The 23,839-nt window shown below is 46.5% G+C and overlaps 4 protein-coding genes across 12 annotated transcripts in view; 3 read left to right on the forward strand and 1 right to left on the reverse strand.

The window, feature by feature from the left end:
- Positions 1-64: 64 nt before the first annotated feature.
- HGSNAT (heparan-alpha-glucosaminide N-acetyltransferase) lies at positions 65-23,306 on the reverse strand. Of its 9 annotated transcripts, XM_035543864.2 has the most exons (22): positions 23,177-23,306; positions 21,199-21,330; positions 14,533-14,779; positions 14,236-14,423; positions 13,461-13,651; positions 13,299-13,368; positions 10,945-11,072; positions 10,412-10,533; positions 9,375-9,444; positions 8,658-8,727; positions 7,453-7,559; positions 6,914-6,990; positions 6,274-6,304; positions 5,209-5,369; positions 4,571-4,686; positions 3,767-3,888; positions 3,349-3,475; positions 3,103-3,189; positions 2,578-2,655; positions 2,374-2,444; positions 2,130-2,242; positions 65-1,120 (listed from the first exon to the last, which is right to left on the reverse strand). In XM_035543864.2, exons 6-22 carry the CDS (start codon positions 13,353-13,355, stop codon positions 939-941), a joined length of 1,719 nt encoding a protein of 572 aa, XP_035399757.1. In that variant the 5' UTR covers positions 13,356-13,368; positions 13,461-13,651; positions 14,236-14,423; positions 14,533-14,779; positions 21,199-21,330; positions 23,177-23,306; the 3' UTR covers positions 65-938. The 9 variants fall into 9 exon arrangements, with proteins under 9 accessions (XP_035399757.1, XP_035399796.1, XP_035399756.1 ...); XM_035543903.2 differs by lacking the exon at positions 13,461-13,651 and having other exon boundaries at positions 14,236-14,418; XM_035543863.2 differs by lacking the exon at positions 13,461-13,651.
- POMK (protein O-mannose kinase) lies at positions 11,441-13,325 on the forward strand. The gene is made up of 2 exons (XM_035543964.1): positions 11,441-11,827; positions 12,404-13,325. The coding sequence occupies exons 1-2, from the start codon at positions 11,549-11,551 to the stop codon at positions 13,175-13,177; spliced, it is 1,053 nt and encodes a 350-aa protein (XP_035399857.1). The 5' UTR covers positions 11,441-11,548; the 3' UTR covers positions 13,178-13,325.
- The window catches only part of SMIM19 (small integral membrane protein 19), a 14,175-nt gene continuing 10,777 nt past the window's right edge, over positions 20,442-23,839 (forward strand). The window contains exons 1-3 of the mRNA XM_035543980.2: positions 20,442-20,662; positions 20,747-20,871; positions 21,951-22,947. Coding sequence (XP_035399873.1) covers positions 20,487-20,662; positions 20,747-20,871; positions 21,951-22,018 — 369 coding nt within the window. The 5' untranslated portion in view covers positions 20,442-20,486 and the 3' untranslated portion in view covers positions 22,019-22,947. The remainder of the gene's footprint in view (positions 20,663-20,746; positions 20,872-21,950; positions 22,948-23,839) is intronic.
- The window catches only part of SLC20A2 (solute carrier family 20 member 2), a 55,986-nt gene continuing 55,347 nt past the window's right edge, over positions 23,201-23,839 (forward strand). Inside the window, exon 1 of the mRNA XM_035543812.2 lies at positions 23,201-23,313. The gene's annotated coding sequence lies outside the window, so the exon portion shown is untranslated. The remainder of the gene's footprint in view (positions 23,314-23,839) is intronic.

Genomic DNA, 23,839 nt, shown 5'->3' on the forward strand with positions numbered 1-23,839 from the left:
CCTAGAGCATTATACTAAGGTATGTGTCTTAATTCTTTTCTTCTTTATACACACAGTGAGAAGCTACGGTATTTCAGGCTTTTTATTGGCACTATTTTGGAAAACACAGCATAAGTGAAGTTCCTGAGTTTCCAAGATCTGTTGTTATCTTACATTGAATTTAACCAGTCTGTTACCTCTTCCTTTTTGGCCAAATTCTACCTATATTGCTGGTTTTTAGATTCAGAACCCTTCCATAACTCCATGTATAGAGTTTATATCCAAGTGAAGTTGGATATTAACAAAAGTGATTATATAAAGAGCATAGGACGTGGTCTTTCTGCACTCTCAAGAGTGTAGCACGTGAAACTCAGACCTCATTCATGCTAGAGGTATGTAACACAAAGGCCCAAAACAGGCATAGATAGACTGCTGAACCTGTAGCAGCAGCATGCCAATTAATAACCCATTACAAGAGATCTCTGGCAGCAGGCTTTGGCTTTTGATCCCAGACCAAATGACGGCACAAAGGAATGCCTACAGCACAATGCTCGCTTTGGGTGCCATTACTTTTGGTAATGACTATTACTACAGTCCCTTCTGATAATCCCTTGCAGTCACTACCCAGAGCCCTTGCAGTTCCCTTCATGAGTGCCATCAGGCTTTCTTTAAATACCCATCTATTGCAATATATTCAATTTCTCTGTACAAAAGAGGGAGATCAGTAAAATATTTACAAAATACAGTAAACAGAAATAGAGCAACCGCCGCAGATTAGTAAGTTTTAGCTAAATACTAAAATGTGGTCCTTTAAGTCACATAAAAGTCCTGATCACAATGTCCATGGAAGTGTAAACTTGAACTCTGATCCCTTCTTAGTAATATAGCCCATGCTGAAGTGGCAACATTTCAGGCTTGCCCCATCAGCATCTAGGCCGACTTCACCCTGACCACCTCCATCAGATTTTCCAGAATATCCTTTTCCTGTAAAGTACATATGATATTATGACCCAAAGAGTTGTTGCGATGAGGTTTTGAGTCAGATGTTCCGCGTGGGATTGACTGTCTTGCATCTTCCACTTAAAAGGGAAGTAGTTTTCAAACACTTCGTGTCCGATGTAGACCAGGATGGAGTTCATTCCTGAAAGCAAGCACAGGTCACACCATCTGAAAGAGCAGGTACGAGCTTGCTTCAGAATAAGCAGGCAGAGGCATGCCAGGCTTATGAAACAGAGTGGCACTGAGACAACGACAGCTCACAACAACTCTGCTCCTTGCCCCGAGGATGCTACTACGCATGTGTTTGCTTTCAAACAGCCTGAGGGGTTCACCCCTCAAAGAGGGTATTGAAAAGGAACATAGATAACCTATATGCTAAATTGAAAATATAACCAGATTAATGCTCCTGCAGTTTTAATGACAAGAATAATCAGTTTTTGTCTTCGGCGTGGTTGAGTGACAACCTATTTGGTCAGATCTATTGCCTTTCCAAACAAATGCTGACTGCCCTTCAGGGCTCTGGGATTTCTGGTAGGACATGTGATACCGTGCCATCACCCTACTCATCTTCCTGTCCAGATACCAAAGCTGAAGAAAGGTTCCCTCTGCCGTGGGTTTGCATTCTGTCCTCACATGTTTGTCACGAGCCCAGTGTGGTCAAAGCCACAATGGGATGCTTTGGGAGACCAGCTTATTGAAAAACACAGAGACAGGACCTACGCGGCTGCCCAGGGGATTTCGCCTTCCAGATCTTCAGAAGTGGTATTGCTCTGCTGACAGGCCTTTGAATTTCCCACTAGGTTAGCTAAGTCTCAGCAGTCCTTTCCAAACCAACTAGGAGCCAGCCGTGGTATTTTGCTTGGTGCTAGGCAGCTGTTCCCTGGGACCCGAACTCGAGACCAAACTTAGAATAATCATTTGGCAAGAGCGGCTTCCAGCCCTTGTTTAAACACTGGCAGTTCATCTCTCAAATTTCTTGCCTACTCTCCAATTCTATGCAAAAATTTGTCTCAACTTAATAATTTTGGCCTCCTTCAGGGTACCTCATTCAAAATCCCAACTCCTTTAAAGACAAAGGAAGTGCAGAAAACATAACAGGATAGTTCAGAAAGAAGAGGAGGAAATATGTCTCCTGCTGTGATTTTACTGACCTGGGTAGAAAAACGGAGCACCTGACCACAGTCTCTTGACATCCACAAGGTAATATATCAGTAATAAGAGGATGAAGGCGAAGCAGCTCATGGTTGTCACGTACGATGTTGACCTACACACATTTTCAGTAGAAAGGTTAGAGAATTATGTAATGCTTACAGTTCTCAATATAAGAAGGGAAAAACATTCTAAGTAAAATAACACTTTAACAAAAGTCATACTAAAAGCTCTTTCTTTGCTTACCATAAGTTCTTGTTTATGGGAATAAACCCTTCTTCTTTAGAACATTTTGTCAAGATAGCAGAAATAATTCCCTGAAATAGAAAGTTGCTGAAGTTTATATAACAGCTGCAACATATTTCAGAAAGTTTGTGTTGAATAAAAATACGTCTATTAAAGAGCTATCCAGTAATACTTAGACTGTGCTAAGTGAAATAACTGACTTACCATTACTATGCTCCATATAAAGAACCGACTCAGAATCTGTTTGTGCTGGTCTCTGTAGGACAAGATAATTTTTCCTGCCTAATATTAACAGAATACAAAAAATGAATTAAGTCCTGTAAACGTAACTACATGTTGAGAGCCATGTGTATTTGCCACTAGCTACCTGGGCTAAGGCAAGGAACACCAGCAGGATTTGTATCAGCTAAGTGTCTGGAAAGCTCAGAATAGAAACTCTGCAAAGAATCTACACAGATGGGGGAAAGACCTAACTGCAACCCTCTAAGCAACAGAGGTACACCTTGTCTCCCTTCCCTCCTATGTTCCCTGCTATAGGGAAGAATGGGATGAGCAGCTTTGTTAGGTTAACACAGTGTAGCTCTCACCTCCGGCTAAGTTGGCCTGAGAGCGCTGCTCTAAAAAAGGTTTCGTTAGAGCCGGTCTCAGCCATAAATAAACCACATTGCCTCCCCACTTCCGAGATTCCTTCAAATCTTTACAAGACACAGCCAGAAAGAAAAGAGGTACCTGCAGTCCCAGAAACGCCATAAAAATGGTATTTATGGTCCCCAGGATCCCTTCAGGATCATATGGCATTGTTGTTTGGTAAAGCACCTTGAAGAGAGAACAGCTACTTACTAGAAGACACCCAAGCAACCCGTCTCCTTTCTTTTCCACCCCCCTCCACAGCGCACTTGTCTTTCCCAAGCCTCCCCTGACAGCTGCACTTGGTGGTAGCCTGCAACTTCATACTGCAAACCAAAAGCTACTTACACTAGAAGAGGGATGCTGATATATATGGTTTTCTCCAAGAATCAGACGATCAATGTAACCAGCTGCTCCTCCAGTGCAGTTAGGATAGTTTCCAAAATCTCCAATGCCCCCAGGACCAAGATAGCCCCTGGGACAGAAACAAACAGGTTACAGCACTAAGTGTTGGCACTCTCCACCTGAATTGCAGCTAACCACCAGCCCAGCACAGTAAATGCTAGATGTTTTCCCTGGCCAGAAGCCCACAGGTACTTCAGTACCAAAGTAAAGTAAGCTTTTTTTCATATGATAAATGCTTTCCTTGAGCCTGCTGCCCTGAAAGCTTTCCTCTTTGTCCTTTCCCTATGACTAAGGAAATATATTTTCTAGCTGGCAGGAGGGAAACAATCTGATGCCCCAGAGAAGGTAGTCTGAGTCTTACCTGGGACAGCCTGGCACGGGTAACAAAAAGGTCAGGCAGAGCCAAATCACTTCTAACATCAGAATGAAAATCCACTGTGGCCAGTAGGGAAGAATATCCTGCAGAGCAGGACATGACATCTCCTGCATGAGACGAAGGGAAGGGGGAACATTAACTGGCAAATAAGAAAGATGCCTTTGGGGACATCCTGTACTTCCTGACAGGCAGTTCCCCAGATACAAGAGGGAGCTGTTGTTGTTGCAGAGCTGGATTCTGCCAATGGACCTTTCATTTTCATAAATGATTTCCAGACACTTAGTTATTTGGGGGGGAACAAACCAAAACAAAAGCCCACAATGTTTTTCAGCTTGGAAAATGTTGAAAGGAATTTTGATTCATGAGCAGAACAAAAGCCTTTTGGGAAAACAGACTCCAGAAAAGCCAAAAAGCAGTATTACTTTCCCCTGCTGTGAAAAACCACTGCCAAAATTAACTGGACAAAACACAGGCCACAGGACTCAGCAAAGAGATGCCTGACCCTCAGGTCCCTTGGCAATGGAAAGTCATCAAGAGTGCCTGGGAGTGCCTGCTTCTAAGCACCATCAGAATGGATCAGTGAAATCCTCAAATAAAGCAAAATTAGATGTGATAAAATGCAGACTGGGACACTGAAGGGTGCATGTTTCCTGAGGTTTTCACCAAGCCATGCCATGCAACACAGAGATGTTACGTTTTCTGTTTCTCGTGTGTTCTTTGTACCTGAACAAGAGAAAAAGCTCCCAAACACTACTCCAGTATCATTTGTCACCTCCCCATGTAACTCACCAAGGTCCCACTGTCAGCCCCAGCTCTTGTAAACAGGACTTCGAGAGCAGCAATCACCAGGTATGTCAGTCCCAGCCGCTGGAGCACCCCAGGGATGCGCAGATTTTCCCAGGACACTGGAAAACATACAAACAATGTGAAAGAGGGGCAGACACGAGCTCTGACGTAAATATTTGTATCCTCAGAAATAAGTTATGCTTCCCCAGGCAGAGCTGAGAGCCACGGTGCCCACAGGTAGGTGGGACACCTCCACTCTGCCACCCCGTTTTCTGTAAAATATAACCCTGGGAAAGTCAACACTAAGATGACCAACAGTGCCCAGCACAGGGATCAAGAGATCCGAGATCCTGAGAAAATGGTGTCAGTCTCTTACAGGATGAAATGACTTTTATGAAACCTATTTTAGTTTAACATTTTTAAAAGCATAACAGAGAAGCAAACTGGCCTGCGTTAGCTGATCAGATACTTCTGACAGTAAAACCTGACAGGAAAAATCAACGATGCAGAACTGAACAGCACTCTACAGGACATCACTGAACTGTCCCTGTTCTGATGGTCAGTACGGCAAGGCTGTATTTTCTCATCAGCCTGGCCCTACAGTTGCGGAAAATGGAAAGAAGAGAGCAAGTTGCACTCACGTGGCCCAAGGCAGTAATTGGGATTCACAACTATGATTCCCAGCAGGATTAGCAGAAAACTCCTCCAGAGGATTTTCCCTAGCACCTTCTGCTTGGAACTTCCCCACCTCAGCATGGAGCTCAGTGACAGTGATATCGACGTGCCCATAATGAACACAAACCTAGAGAAGAGAGCAGATGGGAAACGGAGCAGGGAAATATCACACACGTACAGCAGCAAACGCTAACACTCTCTAACACAGTAGCCCACGTTGCCCCAGCAGACATCTGTGTGCCCTGAGTGAAACTGGACAAATCCATCTCTTCTGATTGCGAGGAATTTCTAGACAGAGTTTGCACAGAGGGGCCTTTTCATCTCCTTCACTGACCAGTTGGGACAAAAAAGTTCAGGAAAGCAATGGCCTTTCTGCAGCAATGTATACACCACCAAAATATTACATGACCTAAAATCAAATTAACATCTTAAGAGGAGTAAAGCACAAGCTGCAAAATTATGATTTCAATTCAGAACTGACCTGCTCCTCCTCTCTAGCTTAGGCACACAGTCCCAGTCCAGCTCCCATCTCCAAGAGTAACCACAACCAGTGCGTATTTTAGAGAAGCATGCTAGGGGCAGATGGGATAATTGCTCCCCAATGGAACCATTATCTGGTTACAGAGAGATTAGCTTAATCCAAAATTCCCTTGACTATTTAGTCTCCGGATACACTTATTATCCATATACATCATCAGTCCAAGCTTTGAACGTTGCCAGATTAACAGCCTTCAACACAGCAGTGTGGCAGAGGGCTCCATGGGAATACTGCACTTCCACTGGCAGCACAACCCCAGGCTTCCCACTGCCACTGCACGGGGAAAGAAAGGAGGATGTGGGGCAGCCAAAAGCACTCGGCTCTTCTACTGGTTCATAAAGACCCTGCTGTCATCAGGAGGAGCTAATTCCCATCAGCTGTTAAACACAAATTCACTCCTCCAAGTCCATTTCCACATGGAGGCAAGGTGCATGCAATGTTCCCTTTACAACCCTTAACATCACTTGACATACTATTCTTCAGGAAGACCTACCATGGAAAAACCAGATCTGCCACTGTTAATCCTACAAAGAAATAAGAAGAAACACATTATTTATCTCAAACCTTCCGTAAATTTTAACAGCATTATTGTCGAGTTTCCAGAGGAATTGCTGGCTGTTTGCAGTTATTTGATACCCCAAGATCTAAACACTTTACAAGCAAAACTTACAAAGAGCTAATTTTCTTGCTTCAATGCTTTTACCATTCTTCAAAAATAGGGTCAGAACTGTGTTTCAGGAAAGGTTTCAGGGATGGGATCCCTGCTATTCTCCACTAGGGCAACACACTGCCTGACCCCTTCCCCATCAGCTTGCCAAGTGTGGCGTTATGTTTGTAGAGCATCAAGCACCGTAGGCTTGGCCACAGTAACCGGACTCTGTTTAATGACTGTGGTTCTAAAAAATAAAGTAAAAGATATGAAACTCAAAAATTAAAATGTTACAAACAGATTGTGATTTGATATTATCCTGTCATTGTGTGTATCGCTTCTCCCTTATGATCCTGGTACTGTGTTCATGCAAAGTGGCAGAGCATCCTAGTCTTCGACTAAGCAACAGCCCATTGCAGCAGGTAACTGTATCTAGATATTGCTGTAGCTAAAACACACGTTAACTGCCTCAGTTGTACTTTACCATTCCAACTCTCGTGTTTGAAGAACCAGTATTTTCCTCCTCCATAGTTCACAAACACCATAATTATAAGAGAGAGCCTAAAAAGACAACAAAAACATACACAGTATCGTGTTGATTAAATACATATGTACGAACACACAGCTAATGCTTACCCCATTAAAACATTTCTAACTGTGATATCTGGTTTATTTTATTTTTAAAGCAAGATTATGTACAAGGCTTCGAGCTTTGCTGAGCAGGAAGCAGCATTTCAATCATGGGTGGTGGTGAACCAAAGTTAGCTCCTTCACACAGTGTTTTCACACAATGTGTGTTGCTCTCTTACACCCTGAACCACAACTTCAATGTTTCCTCAAACCAGATCAAAGGCAAAGTGTTTCAGAAAGCCCAAGAATTAAAACCTTGATTATCTTCTGAGTAAAACAGACACGCTTGATCTGTCTGTCGCTCTGCTACGTATTTCCATACACTGTCGATTCCTCATTGGAAAAATCTAATTCCCCTTGGAAGAATTGCTTTTGGGCAAATCTTATGCTCACCCTCGGAACGTGTCCAGGGAACGCAGGCGCTGGCGAGAGGTTGCGCTCCACAAACGTGGGGCAGAATCACTACTAATGGAGTCCGTTGTGTTCGGGGATCCCAGCTCCTACAGGAACGAAGCAGACACACGAAGGGCAAGTCAGCAGCTGCCTATGGAACAGGGGGTCAGCAAATGCAAACTTTCACATACTGCGTTTGTCTTTGTTGTCCCCATCTTCCTCTTCTTTTTATTCCCCTCTTTGCTATTTCTAACCTCCTAGTGGCTCCACTGTGTTGCAATATTTGACAGAAAAAAGCAGATGCTCCACACTCCACCTTTGACCAGGGTGGAAATAATAATCCACTGAAAAGAGCCTGTGTTTGAGACTCATGAGAGCTGGGTCCAGTCCAAATCAGCCACAGACTTGCCGGCACTGTGAGTGCTGCTTTACAGCACAGCTAAGCAGATCCAGCTGCTGATTCTCATTAACAGGATCAGTCCCATCCCACTCCATCAGCACTTGTCCGACACTTCAGAGATAAGTTTAGAGAGCTAAACCAGCAGAAAATGAATCCTTTTAAAAGCAGGACTGGCTGCTTTCCAGTCCAGTTCCCTACACCACTCTGATCAGCTCCAATGACAGCACAAAGAAGCAGACATTGCTGTAACACAGAATCAGAGGTAAACAACTACAAGAATTGCTGCAGAGCTCTGCTCCCATCTCTTTTGACTCTAGGCAGGTTCGGACCTCCTAGATGTGAAGCCCAGACAGCAACAATCTATCTGCATTCTAGTACAAAACATGGCCCATAAAAATGCCAGCTCTAGGGCAGTCAGAGAAATCTTAGGTGTAGCTCCTACCAAAATTCCTGTCGTGCTGCAAGCAAACACAAAAGTTGGTATTTCCTCCCTGCCCTTTTATTGCTTGTATCAGATGGGGACAATGTTTTCACCAACACACTTCCTTCAAGAGGACTAAAGAGGGCATAAAGCTGGATGTTCAAGACTTGCAAGAGCTCTGTTAGAAATCCACGAACCTTATGTGGAAACCCTGCTCAGCACTCTCTGTTGAAATAAAATTGCCTGTCTGGTACCAGTATAAGATTTGCCAAAGGGAACACACATGCAGGGAGAATGACTGTTAATAAACGAGTCCCCAAATGCCCAGATAGCATGTGTTACTCTGAGGCAGAAATACTACAGAATGTAAATTTGGTCACTCACAGAATTAATCAGACGATCAGTTTCCCTAGGGTTCAGTTTCTTGTAAACCCAATTTCTGACTGGATCAATTCTGAAAATTAGTAACAGTTTAAAAGACAAAACAAAACAAAAGGTACTTTACAGTCAATTTCATCTTCATTTAAACTGTTTAGCAGTGTAAATCAAAAGCTGGGACAGCCTTTATTCCTGCTTTTCCAGCTCACATATGTAATACTGATGTGCAGCCAGTACCTGTGACCCCAGTTAAATCCAGTTACCTGATGACACTGCCACAAGCTCAGGTTTGGGACCTTTATTCTCAGGTTGTTCAAAGGCAGGGACAACTCACGTCACTCAGTACACAGGACTAACAGCTGCATCTGTTAAAGATGCTTAGGTCCCATGGACTTGTACTGCTGATTCAGGGCTACGCCCAGGAACAAATCACAGGTGGGTGAGGCAGGGTGTGCGTCAGCTTACGGTGGATGTCAGCTGCTCTTCAGCAACTGCTCTGCACACGAGCTAGCATGGCTGCAAGATGCCTCTCGAGAGAAATCACATGGCCTTGTATTTATAATCATATGGACAGCTACCACAGCTTGACCCGTGCGTGGCAGCCTGACAGCAGGGTCTGATCTGCAAGCAAGGACTTCAAAGTGCTACCATGCTAGGATGCCTGCTTTTAAATTGGTGGCCCTGTTTCACACACGAGGAGGTGTTACAGTGCTGTTCACTTACTTCATAACAAGGCGCCAGATGATCAGGATAGCAAGGATCCCCATATAGACCAGGAAAGCAAAGAGAATAGCTACACGAGAGAGAGAAGAACACAACTCTGTATCTTGTACACCACCACCATTCAGCAGCCAGGATTTGGCCAAGCGTGAAATAAATATGACAATCAGTCCATCACACCACTTTCTCCACACAATACATAACCCCAACCTGAGACCCAGAGAGAGAAAAATCAAAACAGAAACAGGCTAGTGATTAGCGACTGCAAATTTTGGCATAAAAAAGGCTAAATGAATCCACGCTGCACCACAAGGCAGTGGTGAGGAAAAAGTTGATGTGCCGTAAGTTCTAATGAAGAAACTAGGAATTTAGAAAGCCTCAACGTGAAGAGGACAGAAGAGAGGATAACAGACTGAGTTTGCAAGCATAGAGGATTTTTCTTTCCAGTTTGAGAACTGGATATATATATATATTTAACTGGTATATATGGATATTTAACTGGTATATATGGATATACTGGATATATATAACTGGTATAATGTAATGCAAAGGAAAATAATGGAAAGAGACACAGGGGAAAGTTTAAAACAGCCCCGGAAAAAAAGATGAATGAAAAAGCAAAACACCAGGTTTAAAATTAAAAGCACAACAAGAAGCAGAAATCCAAACACTGTATGGCTTGTTTCCCGTTTTGTGAGACAAACAGGACAGAGGGAAGAAGAACAAGGATCCTGTGTATGTTCAAAAACATGCAGGGAAAGAGGAGCTAACAATGAAAACATCTCCCTCTGGACAAATACCCCCCAGCTTTTCTCGGCTAATCCCTGCTCCAAAAAAAGTTGTGGTCATGCAGTGCCTTGTGCGAAGAGGCCTGACACTGGGATATAAAACAAGGAGGCAAGATGCTGAGAGAGAAGAGGAGCAGACCCATGACACATCTTCAGTAAAGCATGGGTGGCTACACAGGCTTTTTAGGAAGCAGTTTTTGCTGGGAGATATGTAGGTTCTAGAATGAAAGGGGAAAGCAGAACATTACATACGGAGGTAACTGTTGACAGGGCCTTCATTGATGACTATATCACAAGAAACTGTTTTGGTGCTTGTGCTTAGGGTCTTTATCACCAGGGAGTAATTGCCAAATTCTCCAAAATGATACTGAATCCTGCAAAGGATAAAAAAAAATGAAATTTGCTTGGCTATTACCACTACATGCGGGTACTGCTGTGGTACACAGGGGACTGTAATCCAAGCATTACCCTCCCCTAGCCCCAACACATGCACTTCCCCCTCCCGCATCACCCATCTTCCTGAACCACCAGTCTCTTTGTAAGCAAAACCAGGCTTTGGCATAGGCTGGCCCCACTCGTAGAGCTCTGGTTCCTGCTTGTGCTTAGACCCGTTATAGCGTGACCAGCTGGCAGAGTGGCAGGGGGATGGCTGAACTCCAGGTCTCAACAGCTATGAAAGAGGTGAAGGAGCTGCACCGTTGGAGGAACAAGAACCCCACCAGCAAACCAAGACCCACAACGAACTAGAGGCTGGATGGCGGTGTTCCCGGGGGCTGCGCACATACTTGCAGAGCTCACTGCCAGCCAGGGAGCCGTTGAGCAGCAGGCTGAGCGGGTGCTGCGTGTCCACCACCACCGCTTTGCCCGGGCCCCCATCTCTTGGCGGGATGACGGCCAGGAGCTGGTAGGAGCACTGCAAAGGAAGGAGAGGGTGAGGAGGAGGAGAAGAGTGCACGCCGCGGGGCGGGCAGCAGCCAGCCATGCCCGCTCACCCTGTGGCAGGCACCGCAGCGGGCGAGCAGGCTGAGGCCCTGCTCCGGCAGCTCATTGCGGACCAGCAGCAGGGCTTGATCCATCCTGACCCCCGGAGGCCTCCACCGCTCCGCAGCCCCCCACCGTGAGAAGGCGGCGGCGGGGCCGTCCCCGGGCGGCTCCGTGCTGCCCGGTGCCAGCAGCACCGCGCCCAGCGCCGCCGCCACGGCCGCAGCCAGCGCCGCCGCCATTTTGTGGCCGCCCTGCGCCGCGCTCCGCTCCGCTCCGCCCCGGGGCGGCCCCGCCGCAGCCGCCGCCGCCGCCGCTCCCCGCCCGGCCGCCGCCGGCCCGGGGAGCCCGGTCGGGCCCGGGGAGCCGCTGGCTGTCGGTTCTGTGTCTGATGCAGGAGGCACGGCCATGGAAAAGAAGCCGCACTTGGCGAAAAGGGACTTGCCGCCCAGGGAGGCGTCGGCGGTCTTGCTGGTGCTGCTGGTCCTGCTCCTTAACGCCCTTCTCTACCTGTACCTCAGCGACCTCCACAGCTCGTCCGGGCGTGCCGAAACGGACCCCAGCCTCTGCCCTTTCGGGTACTTCAAACTAGGGTCAGTGAAAAATTGTTCCCCCTGGCTCTCCTGCGAAGCCATCAATAAGGAAGTCAGGAAACTCAAGTGTGTTGGTGAGGGAGCTGTGAAAAGGGTGAGTTGGGTTTCTCTTTCTTCTCTCCTGTGGGTAAACTAAAAAAGGCTTTCGCTGTTAACTAATTTCACTAATTAATGCACACACTGCTTTATAACTATCCTCACAGCAGCTAGTTGCTGCAGACATCCTGAGGCCTATGGCAAGAGTGTGACAGGGGCCACCGTACCTCGCTCACACCGAATGACACGCGACTGGGATGGGTGCAGTGCTCGGGGAGCCTGATGTAGCTGTGGCAGAGCAAGGCTGGCCACTATATGTTGAAATCACGTATGAAATCACTCAATCATTTAATTCATCTGCAGTGCCCATTCCAAAGAAAACCCAGGAAATCATGGTGCATCCATCATATGTTGTAATGACAATGTCAGGAAGGGCTTGCTGTGACAGGTACGCGGCCAACCTAGAGGCTTTGCTGCTAAAGCTCACAGTGTAACAGTTGGGCATCAATGTAGGATTTGTGCTGGTGACTGTAGTTGGCAGTTGTGACCATGCAATCACTAGCAGGCCAGCAGCAGCTGGTGATGGTGTACGAAGTCTCTCCGCATGTCTCACTTGTCTCTTCTGTGTTCTCAGGTCTTTCTTTCTGAGTGGAAGGAAAACAAAGTGGTTCTGTCACAGCTCACCAACATCGAGCTGAAGGAGGACTTTCTCCACGGACTGAAGATGCTGAAAGCACTACAAAGCAGGCACGTTGTCCGGCTGCTTGGCTACTGTGAGAAGCAGTTCACAATCCTCACCGAGTACCATCCTCTGGGCTCCCTGAGGGGCTTGAATGAAACTCTCCACATCCCCAAATACAAGGGCATGAACACCTGGCATCGCAGGCTGATGCTTGCCATAGACTACGTGAGCGTCATTCGCTACCTGCACAGCAGCCCTCTGGGCACTTTAGTGATGTGCGATTCGAATGATCTGGACAAGGTGCTCTCTCAGTACCTCCTGACAAGTGACTTTCACATCCTGGTGAATGATTTGGATGCTCTGCCTCTCGTGAACAAGAGCAGTGGCAGGCTGGTGAAGTGTGGTCATCGGGAGCTGCAGGGCGAGTTTGTAGCTCCTGAGCAGCGGTGGCCCTATGGGGAGGATGTGCCATTTGATGATGACCTCATGCCTCCCTATGATGAGAAAACAGACATCTGGAAAATCCCAGATGTCTCCAATTTTTTCTTGGGCCATGTTGAAGGGAGTGACATTGTGCGACTGCATTTGTTTGACATCCATGCAGCATGTAAGAAGAAGGACCCAGCCAAAAGGCCTTCTGCCCAAGAGATCTTAGATACGTACAGGAAAGTTTTAACTCTGCTGATTCGGGAGGTGGCCATGCCTGGTACTAGGGAAATGTTATAGTGAATCATGAGACAAGTGGTAGACTGAAGTTGATGTTCTTATTTATTTAGCTTGCCTGAAGGGCAAAACCTCTGTCCTTGAAACTGAGAAGATTAAAAAAAAAAAGACTTTGTACTTTTACCTTTTGATTAAAAGTTATCCACCCAAAGCTGGAGCTGTGCAAGTTTTCCATTGACATGTTTGATCTATCACTGGAAGAGGAGGAGGGAGAGAAATTAAGTCGCATGAGTATGGGGGAAAATTGGTCCCTCAAGAAATAGAAATTTTCTTTTGTGATACTTACATGAAAACTCTTCATACACACACACAAAACATTTTCACAGAAAAAAGTTCTTTAGAAAAAGAAATACTGGCCCACTTAAACTGATTGGCACAGGACTGGGGAGCAGAGACCATGGCATGCCCCTCTCAAGATCTGTGCTGATTCCAGTGGCTTTGGTCCGTGTCTTATCCACAAAGCCGTCACTCACTTCCCTATGGAGTAAAAGCAGTGGTCACTCAAAAATGAGTACCTCGGTTCACTTCAAATTTTGGTGAACCCTGATGCCAGATTCCCAACCACTGTGCCCAGCCTCCCTGCTGGATGGGGAATAAGGCTCCTTTTAGAGAGATGTAGCCATTGCTCTGCGGGCCCCATGCCCCACTAAGCAGGCATGTCGCTCTTTTGTAAGCAAGCGGATGATGCAGATCCCACAGAGACTGCTTAAAGATGCATTGCCCTGATTTTCAAGCATTTGCCCTCCTAGTGTTCTCAGCAAGGCCCTCTGGATACAAAGCTGTAACACAAGAGTCTCTGGCTCTTTTTTAATCCATTTTTTAATCTGAAATCTGTTCAGCAAAAAAAAAAAAGGCTGTTTTTTGTTTGTTTGTTTTGTTCAGTGAGTTTAGGAGAAAGCTTCTGGTACTAGTATGGATGTTACAGCCTGGTACCAACAGCTGGAGGAGAATCATGCTGCCTTAATCCAGCAGTAGGCCTTGTTTGGTGGGACTGGGATTTAGCTGTTCTCTTGGTGAAAAAAACAAAACAAAACAAAAACAACAGGATAACCATTACGCACCTGAGGACTTCCTGTTCTGTGGACAAGGTCTCTGAAAGATGTAAGGGCCTGAGACAACTTTCCTGTTGTCAACTTGAGAGGTGATTTGTAAGCAGAGAAGTACACTGTCCTTTCTGCTGAGAAGATTGTTTCCATTCCTTGCCATGCTGATATTCCTCTTCATCTAAACAAGCAACGTTGTAACTGCCCTGGGAAAACAGTCAGTTTTTATACATTGTGTTCAAATGCATGTGTTCTACTGCTACCACAATTTTATTGTAAATGTGGAAACTGCCCTGCAAATTACAAAATTCATACCTGACGCCATATAATGCCAGCAGGAGTCCTTCAAAGGCATTGTGGCTTTCTTTTCCCACTGGGCAGTCTATTTTCTTAAATTAGCTGATTTTGCCATTTTCCAGCTGTGCAGTCCTAGCCAGCAGACCTCTTCCTGGTGTTTTTCCTGCTTCAGTTGTCAGGAATCAAAGCTCAGCAGTCAGAGTCTCCAAAACAGAGCAGTAACTTCGTATGCTTCACGTTTGTGTTGGACTTTGACTCAAAACACCTTAAAAAAATTAGGAGAAAAGAATGCTGTCTGCTGTAATTATATCATCCAGCCCATGAGTTATTAATAGGGTTAATCAGGTTTCTACGGTTCCAGCGTGAAGCCAGGATGTGCAACAATTGGAAAAGAATCCTATTATAAGTCCTCAAAGCCAGGGATCAAACTTTGAAGGGAAAAGAGTCAGGTCCTTTGCATGTCCCCAGAAGCATCTTGTTACCTCTTGTTAGCCATTATGTGTACTTGAAAGAAAAATCGGCACCTGATGGCTGGGAAGTAAATATGCTGTCTTTTATGACAGTTGCAAGGACAGACGAGAAGAACTTGCCAGGCTTCTCATGCTGGTCTCTCAGTTAAGCTTCTGCTTGGATTCTTGCTCTTCTGTTGCACCTTGCAAGCAGCCTTATTAATTTCCCAGAGTGAAAAATAAATGGTAACAAATTCTCGTTCTGAATAATTATCTTGCCTTGGAGGTAAGGTAAGATAACCCCTTGCCTGGGTGAAATAGTTACAAATTTAAAAAAATGGTGTTGCCCTAAACATTCACCCTTAGCATTGGGTCCTCCACATCTCTTCCCCACTCCCTCCTACTCAGCTTGTGTGTTGTACTTCAGCAAGAATAAATTACATTTTTCTGAAAACAGCATTATGAAGCTTTAGAGTTTTGTTTCGGGGATGTCGTTTCTGTCTACGAGGGAACACTAGATGGCAGCATGAAGGTCAGTTTAGCTCGAGTTAGCGGCTGCAGTCTCATGCCCAAACATAGCCAGGATCTGGCCTTGGAGCCAGTGCTTTGCTAGCATATTTCAATGTACCCCTGAAAGAAGGCATTGTGTTTGCATTTGCAAGCCTGTAGTACCAAGGCGGATGTAAGGGCTGTCAGAAGAGCCACCCCACACGAAGGGGCCACCTCCCTTTCTTGTGTACGTTACCATCCCTTTTAATGACAGCCTGGTCCAACCTCAGCCAAGGTTGGGTTTCACCTCCTTCTACCCTTTCAGTAAAATCAGAGGAGTTTGCAGCCTCTCCTTCTTTCTGTTCTTCCCAATTAACCCCTTCCACAATCTCAAGATAGCGTGAACCCTGTTCTTCCCTCGTTTACAGCTCCTTTTCCCTTAACTGGAGTCTAGGCAAGGGTTCATGGAAAGGGAAGAAGAAGCAGGACAGCCCTACATGCAGTTGCCTCCCCTCTGTCTAATTCCCTCTTCTGGCCATTCCAATTTTCACCATCAATGACTGCCTTGGCAAACATCTGGGGGATTTTCTGCCTCGGTACAAGCAGCTGTTACGTGTCTGGTGGGCAATGCCCCTCTGTCACCCCCAGAACACATCCTGCCCAGCCCAGCCAGCCGGAGAGACAACCAAAGCAGAAGCTGTCTCCCAGACTCAAGAAATAGCACCTGGGTGCTATTTCTTTTCCAGATGGAAACCTGCTGGCTTCCCAGATGGGGCACTGCTGTACCAGCAGCAGAGGAGACAGGTAGGCTGAGGACGTGCCAGCTGAGCCTGCTGACAGCCTGCCTGCCGATGCCAACTGTGTCAGGGCACCAGGTCCCGCTGCCGGTATGGGCTCCACTCATTCTGCCCTTGGTCCTACACAGTTGCCAGAACAAATTCCCAAAGGATTTCCCAATAAAGGTTTAGGGCTTACTGGGTATGGTTTGTACCACAGGACACAGAATGGGAACTGTCTCAGAGCAGAGTATCAGATTCAGTTTGGGCTCACTGCTTTCTTTTTCTCCTCAAGATCATCCAAAGAATAGCACTGTCAAGGTTATGCTGGTAGGTGTTTGTTATTTTTCTTTTGTTTGTTTTGTTTTGTTTTTCCAAACTGCCTGCTAGCAGCAGGCTCCTTGGTAGCTGAAGTTTGATGTAGTGTGTTTCAATTTGTGTGACACAGGTTTCAGGTCACATTCTAAAAGCAGTCCTATAATCCTAAATCCAGGTGAGCAGCCTTTACAGCAACTCATCTCTATGTTCAACACCATCAGATGTAGAAAGTATTGCATGCAGATCCACACCAGCTGCTATGTAGGTCTGGGTAAATGCTGAAGACACAAAGTGGGCACATCTTTGTTTAATTGAACAAAGCCTTTTCTTCTTTTTTTTTTTTTTTTGAGGGATACTTTCAAAGTCCATGCTACTCTGTATTTAATGCAGTGGTAACTATTAAATGTATCAGAAGTTTAGAATACCACATGAACTTTTTGAAATTCTATCACAACTCTAAATCAATGTTTTCCTTTGGTGCCACATAAACATCAGATCATTATCTCTGTGAAACAGAGGCAGTGTTGTTCACAAAATATAATTGTGAGATATTTGGCAGAACTTGCAACTGTAAACTGATTCTATCATTATGACTGTAATGTCTTACCAATAGTTGAGAGACCCTGGGAACAAGAAAAAAGTGGTTCTCAAGTTCTTCTAGCATGATATAATGCATGTATTCGTAGAGTTCAACCAAATAAATTATATGGTAGATAGTGCTTTTAAAAAAGAAAAAGGATTTTATGGTTTTATTTTAATTGAAATACTGTATACTTGAGATGACCACATGATTTCCAATAATTGCCAGTCTGTGTTCTGAAGTCTATAATCCAGTATTTATCAGGATTAAATATATTTACATTACAATGATATTTATGTCTCAGCAATTTCTGATTCTGTTTAGCCTGGGGTAACTCAAAATCCATTAAAAATTATATATTTTTTATATATAGACACAGATTTGTTGGCCATAATTTTGAAAAGAAAGCTTTCTGTTTCCAGCATTCACATTTTGTATAGGAAGTAACTGGATCTTCAAAGCTGTTAAATGTTCAGCAGCTTTCAGTCAAATCTATAGTAGCTGGTAAATGCTAAGGACTTTCAGAAAGTGAATTGTTTCCTTGTAGAGCTGGAAGATTTTTCAGCAATTCTCTCAATGTTTCTATGGGACTGAAGCTCATGATAGATTTCTCCATGGAATGATCAAAGTTCCCACTTTTGAAAAAGCTGGGATTTTTAAAAAAAATAAATCACACAGCTATCCATTTTTTTTCCCCTGAGAGCTGGTTCCTGTGAGGGATTGTGTAGTTTCACTATAGCTGAAAGGTGCAATGCTGATAACCAAGCCACTGAGCTTGAGTCCCCACTGGCTACATTTTGCCAGAACAACTTGTGCCATGCCATATATTATTATTATTATTATTATTATTATTATTATATATTATTTGTTTGGTGCCGACATGCTTTGATCACAGCCCAGGATGCTAGAGGTCAGAGGCTACATAGGCACAGCACAAAATGAGTCTGCTCCCTAAGAGCAGCTTTAGAATAAGAAACAGAAAACAACTAATGTCCTCCTCTTGCATTAGCAGCATACCACAGGATTGGCTATTCCATCCCACCTCATCCAAACAAATAAACTACATAATCTACAAAGACAGGTCACATCTGGCACACAACTACAACTGCAAGGCCTGACTTTGCTCTGACCAAATTCAACAGCAGCTTATGCTCCAATTTCTGAAGGTGCTCAGGAGCCTAAGTCTAAAAGAAAAGCCCAGGCTACAAAAGGAAAGGACAACATACCAACGCAAGCTAACCTAGCTTTGGAGTCTACCAGCTTTGGATTTTGAGCCAGATTCCTAAAGAAAGTCACACTGAAGGCCTACACACCCAGAAATCCTATTGCAGAAGGCCAACAAGTGGGAGATCACTCCTTGCTCTCAAGTTTGCAAAGCTGTTATACTCACCACAGCAGCAAACATTGTGCTCCACAACCTGACCCCATCCTACCCACAGCTTAACATTTACTAACTTCAGAGGGATATGTGGGGGAACAAAGTCTCTCTGTCTCTCTTCTAGGTTAGGGGTGGGTGGGTTATCTGAGCCTTAAGTTGAGCAATTAATTAACTCAGAGATCAAGCACCTGCTGAGTGACCCAGAGTCCGTTCCTACGTGCTGGAGGAAAACCCTGAGAGCTGAAGTGATGTTTTGTGGATACAGGCCTTGGTTTCATCCAGAAGGGAACCTGGGTGCCGAGTCCTGGGGTGTCCAGAGCGAAGCTGCAGGATTAGCACAAAGAGCACCTTAAGATAGATCTTAAATGTACCTTCTCTACACCCAGTACAAGGAAGCCTGATTGGAAGTGAGGCATACAGGTAGTAGTGAAACATAAAGAAGATCCATGCACTTTATTTGCACTTTGCCAGGCCTGCGAGCCAAAAAGTTAAACATACTAAAAAAATGAACAAAGAACCTCAGCTTTGTGAGAAACTGTTTAAAATCCCTGTGAAATCGGGCTTAGGTTTCTGTTTTGAGTCATATTTCGTAACTGAAGGCTCCTTTTCTTAGTGGTTTCCACAGTTCTGTGCACGGGTGCCATCCCCATTTAATGACCTAGAATTATGTCTAATTGATGTTCTTCAGCTCTCCTTTCCCACACCATGGGGGGCAAGAAACTTTTCTCATGATCACAGTGACTTAGCCTTTTATTTTTGGTTGTTCTCATCTCCTATCCCTTTATGTCCTGACCTGAGGCCTCTTGATATCAATCTGTCCCATAGCACAGAAGCTAGGTGACTTGGCACATCTTGCATTCAGAAAACAGGTACCCAAAGGATGAAGTTCCCCCCACCTGGTCAGACTTTGGTATAGCAGATCCCATCCTAGTGAGGTGTCTATATCCCCTCCTCAAATCAGTATGGGACCAGAGGTACTTCCTAGGCACAAAGTGGACTCATCCTGAACATTTGAAATAGGCTAGGTGCATCATGCCCTCAAAAGTATTTATGTCAACACCAAAATAGTTGTGGTATCTGAAGATATGGTGAAAGGAAGTATCAGGACCAGAGATAGATATGAAGCAGTGCAGAGAAGGGACAGCACGCTTAGCCTAACATGGCTCAAACGTGCCACATGAAGCTGAACAAAGAAAATGAGCATGTGCGTGTGTTACGACATCCTCTGCCCACCTAGTTCATCTGCATCTCAGTAAGTGCTTCAGATGACTTTTTAAATTTCTGCACCAAAATGGTCTCTCTGCTCCCCCTTTTTGCCAAAGCATAATCACGTAGTTGTGCTTTTTTGGCATTAGGCATGTATAGAGCATAGAGTAAGCTCTATTTCTCCAGCAGCCGCATAGCCAGCAGCTCCCACTTTGGCAGGAAAAATAAATAAATAAATAAAAATCTGGAAAGTGCTATTTCTGTTTTGGCAACTTAAGCTGCCAAATTTAGTTGCTATGAGAGAAGTGAAAGCACTCGACAATCTGAGCGTCTTTTTCTCTGGACACCAGTCACCGCCGAGCTGAGTCTCATGCTCTCCCACAGCGTGGTCACCAGCTCGGGTGAAGGTGCTTTTAGCTCCATGCGGGCCAAGCTTTCAGAGCTTCTCAAGTCGTACATCCTACTGTTGCTCTGCCTGCTTGTTTTCCCTCAGACAGAGGCGGCATGAAAGCAAAAAGCAAGTTGTGTCGCCTGTGCCACATGGGGGGAGAAAACATCCCCTAAGCGCTCCCCTCTCCCCGCGACTAGGAACATCAGCTAGAGGAGAAACAAAAGCACGGAGCTAATAACAACACACAGTGTCCGCCTGTGGGACAACGCCATCAGGAAGCACACTCCCCCCAAGATGTCGGCGGGGAGGCTGAGGCGGCGCGACGTCACTTTCCACCGCCCGCGCACCGCCCCTGACGGCCGGCCTCCCACCGCCCGCCTCGCCCATGGCGGCGGCTGCAGCGGCGGCGGCCGGGGGGGCGGGAGGCGGCGGCGGCGCTTCGGCGGCGCTGGGCGACAGCGGCGCCATCGACTACTCGGTGCACGAAGCCTGGAACGAGGCCACCAACGTGTACCTGCTGGTGGTGCTGGCCAGCCTCGCCCTCCTCGTCTACGCGCGGCGGTAAGGGGGAAAAAAAAAAAAAAGGGAAAAGGGAAGGGAGGGAATGCGTGGCGGCCCCACGCGAGACCGTGCCTTGCCCCGCAGGAACAAGAGGAGGATTTTGCGCATTTTCACGCTGCCTCCTGCCGCGGAGACGCCGCCCGAGCCCAACTTCTATGACAGCATGAAGAAGATTCGCCTGCGGCAGCAGCTGGAGATGTACTCCATCGGTAAGGGTGCTGTAGGGCCGTGGGTGGGTCCTGCGTGGGGTGGCCCTGAGCCCGTGTCCTCGTGTGGTGGGGGTGCCGTGTGGGGCTGCGGCCCCCTGCACAGGGGTTCTGCGGGAGCACAGGGCACCGGACTGAGGTGTGAGGAAGTACAGAGCGGGGGCGCAGTTGTCAAAACACAGCTGGTGTTGAAGGTAAAAAGAAATCCTAAGGCCAGGGATGTGTGAATGTGGCCAAAAAGTGGACATAATTGTAAAACTGCTGAGGACTGTGTGGGGAATCGAGTATTTCAACTTCATATGCTGAAAATAAATGAGAATTTTACCATACCACTAAGTGCCGCCATTCCCATCTTGCTGGATGTCAGGATGGAGATGGGAAAGAGTGCTGTGGCTCTGATATTCCACAGGCGTACTTCACCGAAACACCTGTATTTGCTTCACCTCTGCCATGTATGCACACCTAGATGGAAAATGGGCAAGAAATACATAACGAGTTGAAACTACCTTCTAAATGGAAAGATTCTTAATCCAGGCCACTGCATTCTGTGCAAACAAAAAAAGGCATACTTCCAACAGAGGAATGCTCGTTGGTGTTGTATGTTGCACCACACACAACTCTTTGATCTTCCTTTGCCTTGCTAACCAGATTACTTCTGAAGTAAATGTTAGTATGTGGCTCCTATACTGTGGAGGAGATGAGTGCAGATCTGCTATGTGACTAACGAGTTGTTCAGGTTGCCTGTTGTAGTACTTCTGAAGCCATAGGCTTTAATTCTATTTTTAATGAAAGGATCTGAATGGATTTTTTTTGGCCATTAACGTACAGAAATATTGCTGTGACACTACTGCTCGGACCTTCAAAGGGCACATGCTAAAGGACAAGTTCCTTGTGGTGACCGAGACCAGGCCTTGTGTACCAAAGCTGCAAAATTACTTTGTCAGATCTTAAATCTTTTTTTTGCTTGTTATCTGTATACATATATAACGTATATATTACGTATGTACTCATGCACGTACGTAAATGTATGTACATGTATATAATGAGTGTGATTTGTGCTGATCAGTGTTTCTTTTTTTCAGCACGGAAGTATGAACAGCAGCAGCAGCCACCAAAACAGACTGAAAGTGTACAGCTCTCAGTGGAGTGATGCCCACAGTTGTAGGAATGCAGGACTTATTTCAAGCGTTGATAATAGGAGTCAGTGTGGAGCTATTTTCAATGCCTCTTAATCAATACACAGCTGAAGGCAAGGGGGAAAGGAAAGGGGCAGTCCTAAAAGCTTTGCTCTTGGTAGCTTTTCTCTGAGCCCCCTGAAGTGAACTGAATGCCTACCAAAATATTCGGCATGAAAGTACCCGACACAGGACAGACCTGCTCAGAGAAGCCCCTGAGGGTGGAGAAGTGCTGTCTTATCGATGTTTACTGCCGGCACCTTGGAAATCAGCTCCTGCCGTCTCTGTTAATAGTACCCAGGAGGAAGTAAGGCAGGAACTGCCTACCAGAAAACTGTTTGGTTCCGTGATCATGCATTGAATTTGCTGAACGCACTCAGTAAACGTGAGTGAAGATACTGTGGCCTTACCACCTAACGAGGGTCGAGAGCTTTGATAACGAGCAGCGGTGCTGGCCGTGGAGCAGATTGTGATCTCCACGTTGGTTTGTATGCAGTATTGTGAGCCTTTCTTTGAGACATTCCGAGAACTAAGAAGTACGCAGTGAGACGCAGGTCTAAAAGACGCTTGCAGCAAATACTGTAATGCTATAGCAACGGCAGTTAGGTAAATTTAGTCAAATTGGTTTAAAGAATAGGATTGTCTATAAACATTTGTGCGAACGGAAACACTACCAAAAAGCACAGGGTTTATTCAGAAGAGACATAACACCCTGGTTACTTATTTTTTTCCCCAAGTAAATCATGAAATCGGTTAATTTAAAGAATGACGCAGGAACGACTTTTTAATAAAAGCATCTAACCACAAAAACTACTCGAAGATGTATCGTGCTGTAGTTCCTAAGTTCTACACGAACAGGCTGGGGGTGAGCGGAGCACCCGCAGTGCGGAGCCGGGAGCGCATGGTAAAGATTATTTATTTCCCAATACCGTGCTAAACAGGTAAACCCTTGGCAGGCCGCGCCTGCAGCTCCGCTCGCCAAATGGCTACCCCGAGGCTCTCTGTGCCGGGGTAGGGGGGGGGGGGGCGCTGCCGCCCGCGCCCCCCGTCAGCGCCCACCCGCCCCTACCCGCAGCAGGGCTTAGCCCGCCGGGCCCCCTCCCCGGAAACGGCGCCCTCCCCTCAGCTCCGACCTCACTTCCTGACGCCGCTTCCGCCTCCGGGCTGCGCCGGCTGCTGCTGGTACTGCTGCTGCTGGTGCTGCTGCTGCTGCTGCTGCTGCTGCTGCTGCTGCTGCTGCTGCTGCTGCTCGGAGGGCGCCCGCCGCGCGGTGAGTGGGGCCGCCCCGCCCTCGCCCCTCCCCTCGGCGGCGGCGCGCGCGGGGGCCGTCGGCGCCCGGCCGTTGGCGGGGGGCGGCTGCGAGGCGGGATGGGGCCGCCTGAGGAGAAAGCGGGGGCTCGGGGCGGGAGAATGGCGAGGCCGGCGGGGCGCTGCGGCGTGGAGCGGGAGAGCGTGTCGGCATCGGGCTGCCGGGGCTCAGCCACGCTGCCCGCCCACCCGGGGACGGAGATCGTCTCGGCAGCCGGGCGTTTCAATAAAGCAGCGTGTCACAACGAGCCCCTGCTTGGGGCTGAAAGCCCGCCCGTCCGTCTGTGGGGAGTTATTGTACGGGTTTCCCCTCGGCTGAGCTGGGTAGCGATGTGTTCCCCTGACGCGAGTGGAAAAAAAAAAGAAGCGGGAGAGGGACTGTCAGGGAGTGCAGTGATAGGGCAGGGAGTAATGCCTTTGAACTGAAAGAGGGTAGGTTTAGATTAGATATTCAGAAGAAATTCTTTTCTCAGAGGGTGCTGAGGCAC

This window comes from Cygnus atratus, chromosome 4 (genome assembly GCF_013377495.2).
Source record: "Cygnus atratus isolate AKBS03 ecotype Queensland, Australia chromosome 4, CAtr_DNAZoo_HiC_assembly, whole genome shotgun sequence".
Lineage (NCBI taxonomy): Eukaryota > Metazoa > Chordata > Aves > Anseriformes > Anatidae > Cygnus > Cygnus atratus.

Bases quoted from the DNA above. Each gene is read 5' to 3' on its own strand.
- HGSNAT (XM_035543846.2), bottom strand. From the start codon at position 11,382: ATGGCGGCGGCGCTGGCTGCGGCCGTGGCGGCGGCGCTGGGCGCGGTG. The intron at 4,687-5,208 runs GTGAGTGCAACT...TATGTTTTCCAG, and splicing joins CAATTACTGCCTTGGGCCAC to TGTCCTGGGAAAATCTGCGC. The intron at 3,476-3,766 runs GTAAGACTCAGA...TTTCTGTCCCAG, and splicing joins CCCGTGCCAGGCTGTCCCAG to GGGCTATCTTGGTCCTGGGG.
- POMK (XM_035543964.1), top strand. From the start codon at position 11,549: ATGGAAAAGAAGCCGCACTTGGCGAAAAGGGACTTGCCGCCCAGGGAG. The intron at 11,828-12,403 runs GTGAGTTGGGTT...CTGTGTTCTCAG, and splicing joins GTGAGGGAGCTGTGAAAAGG to GTCTTTCTTTCTGAGTGGAA.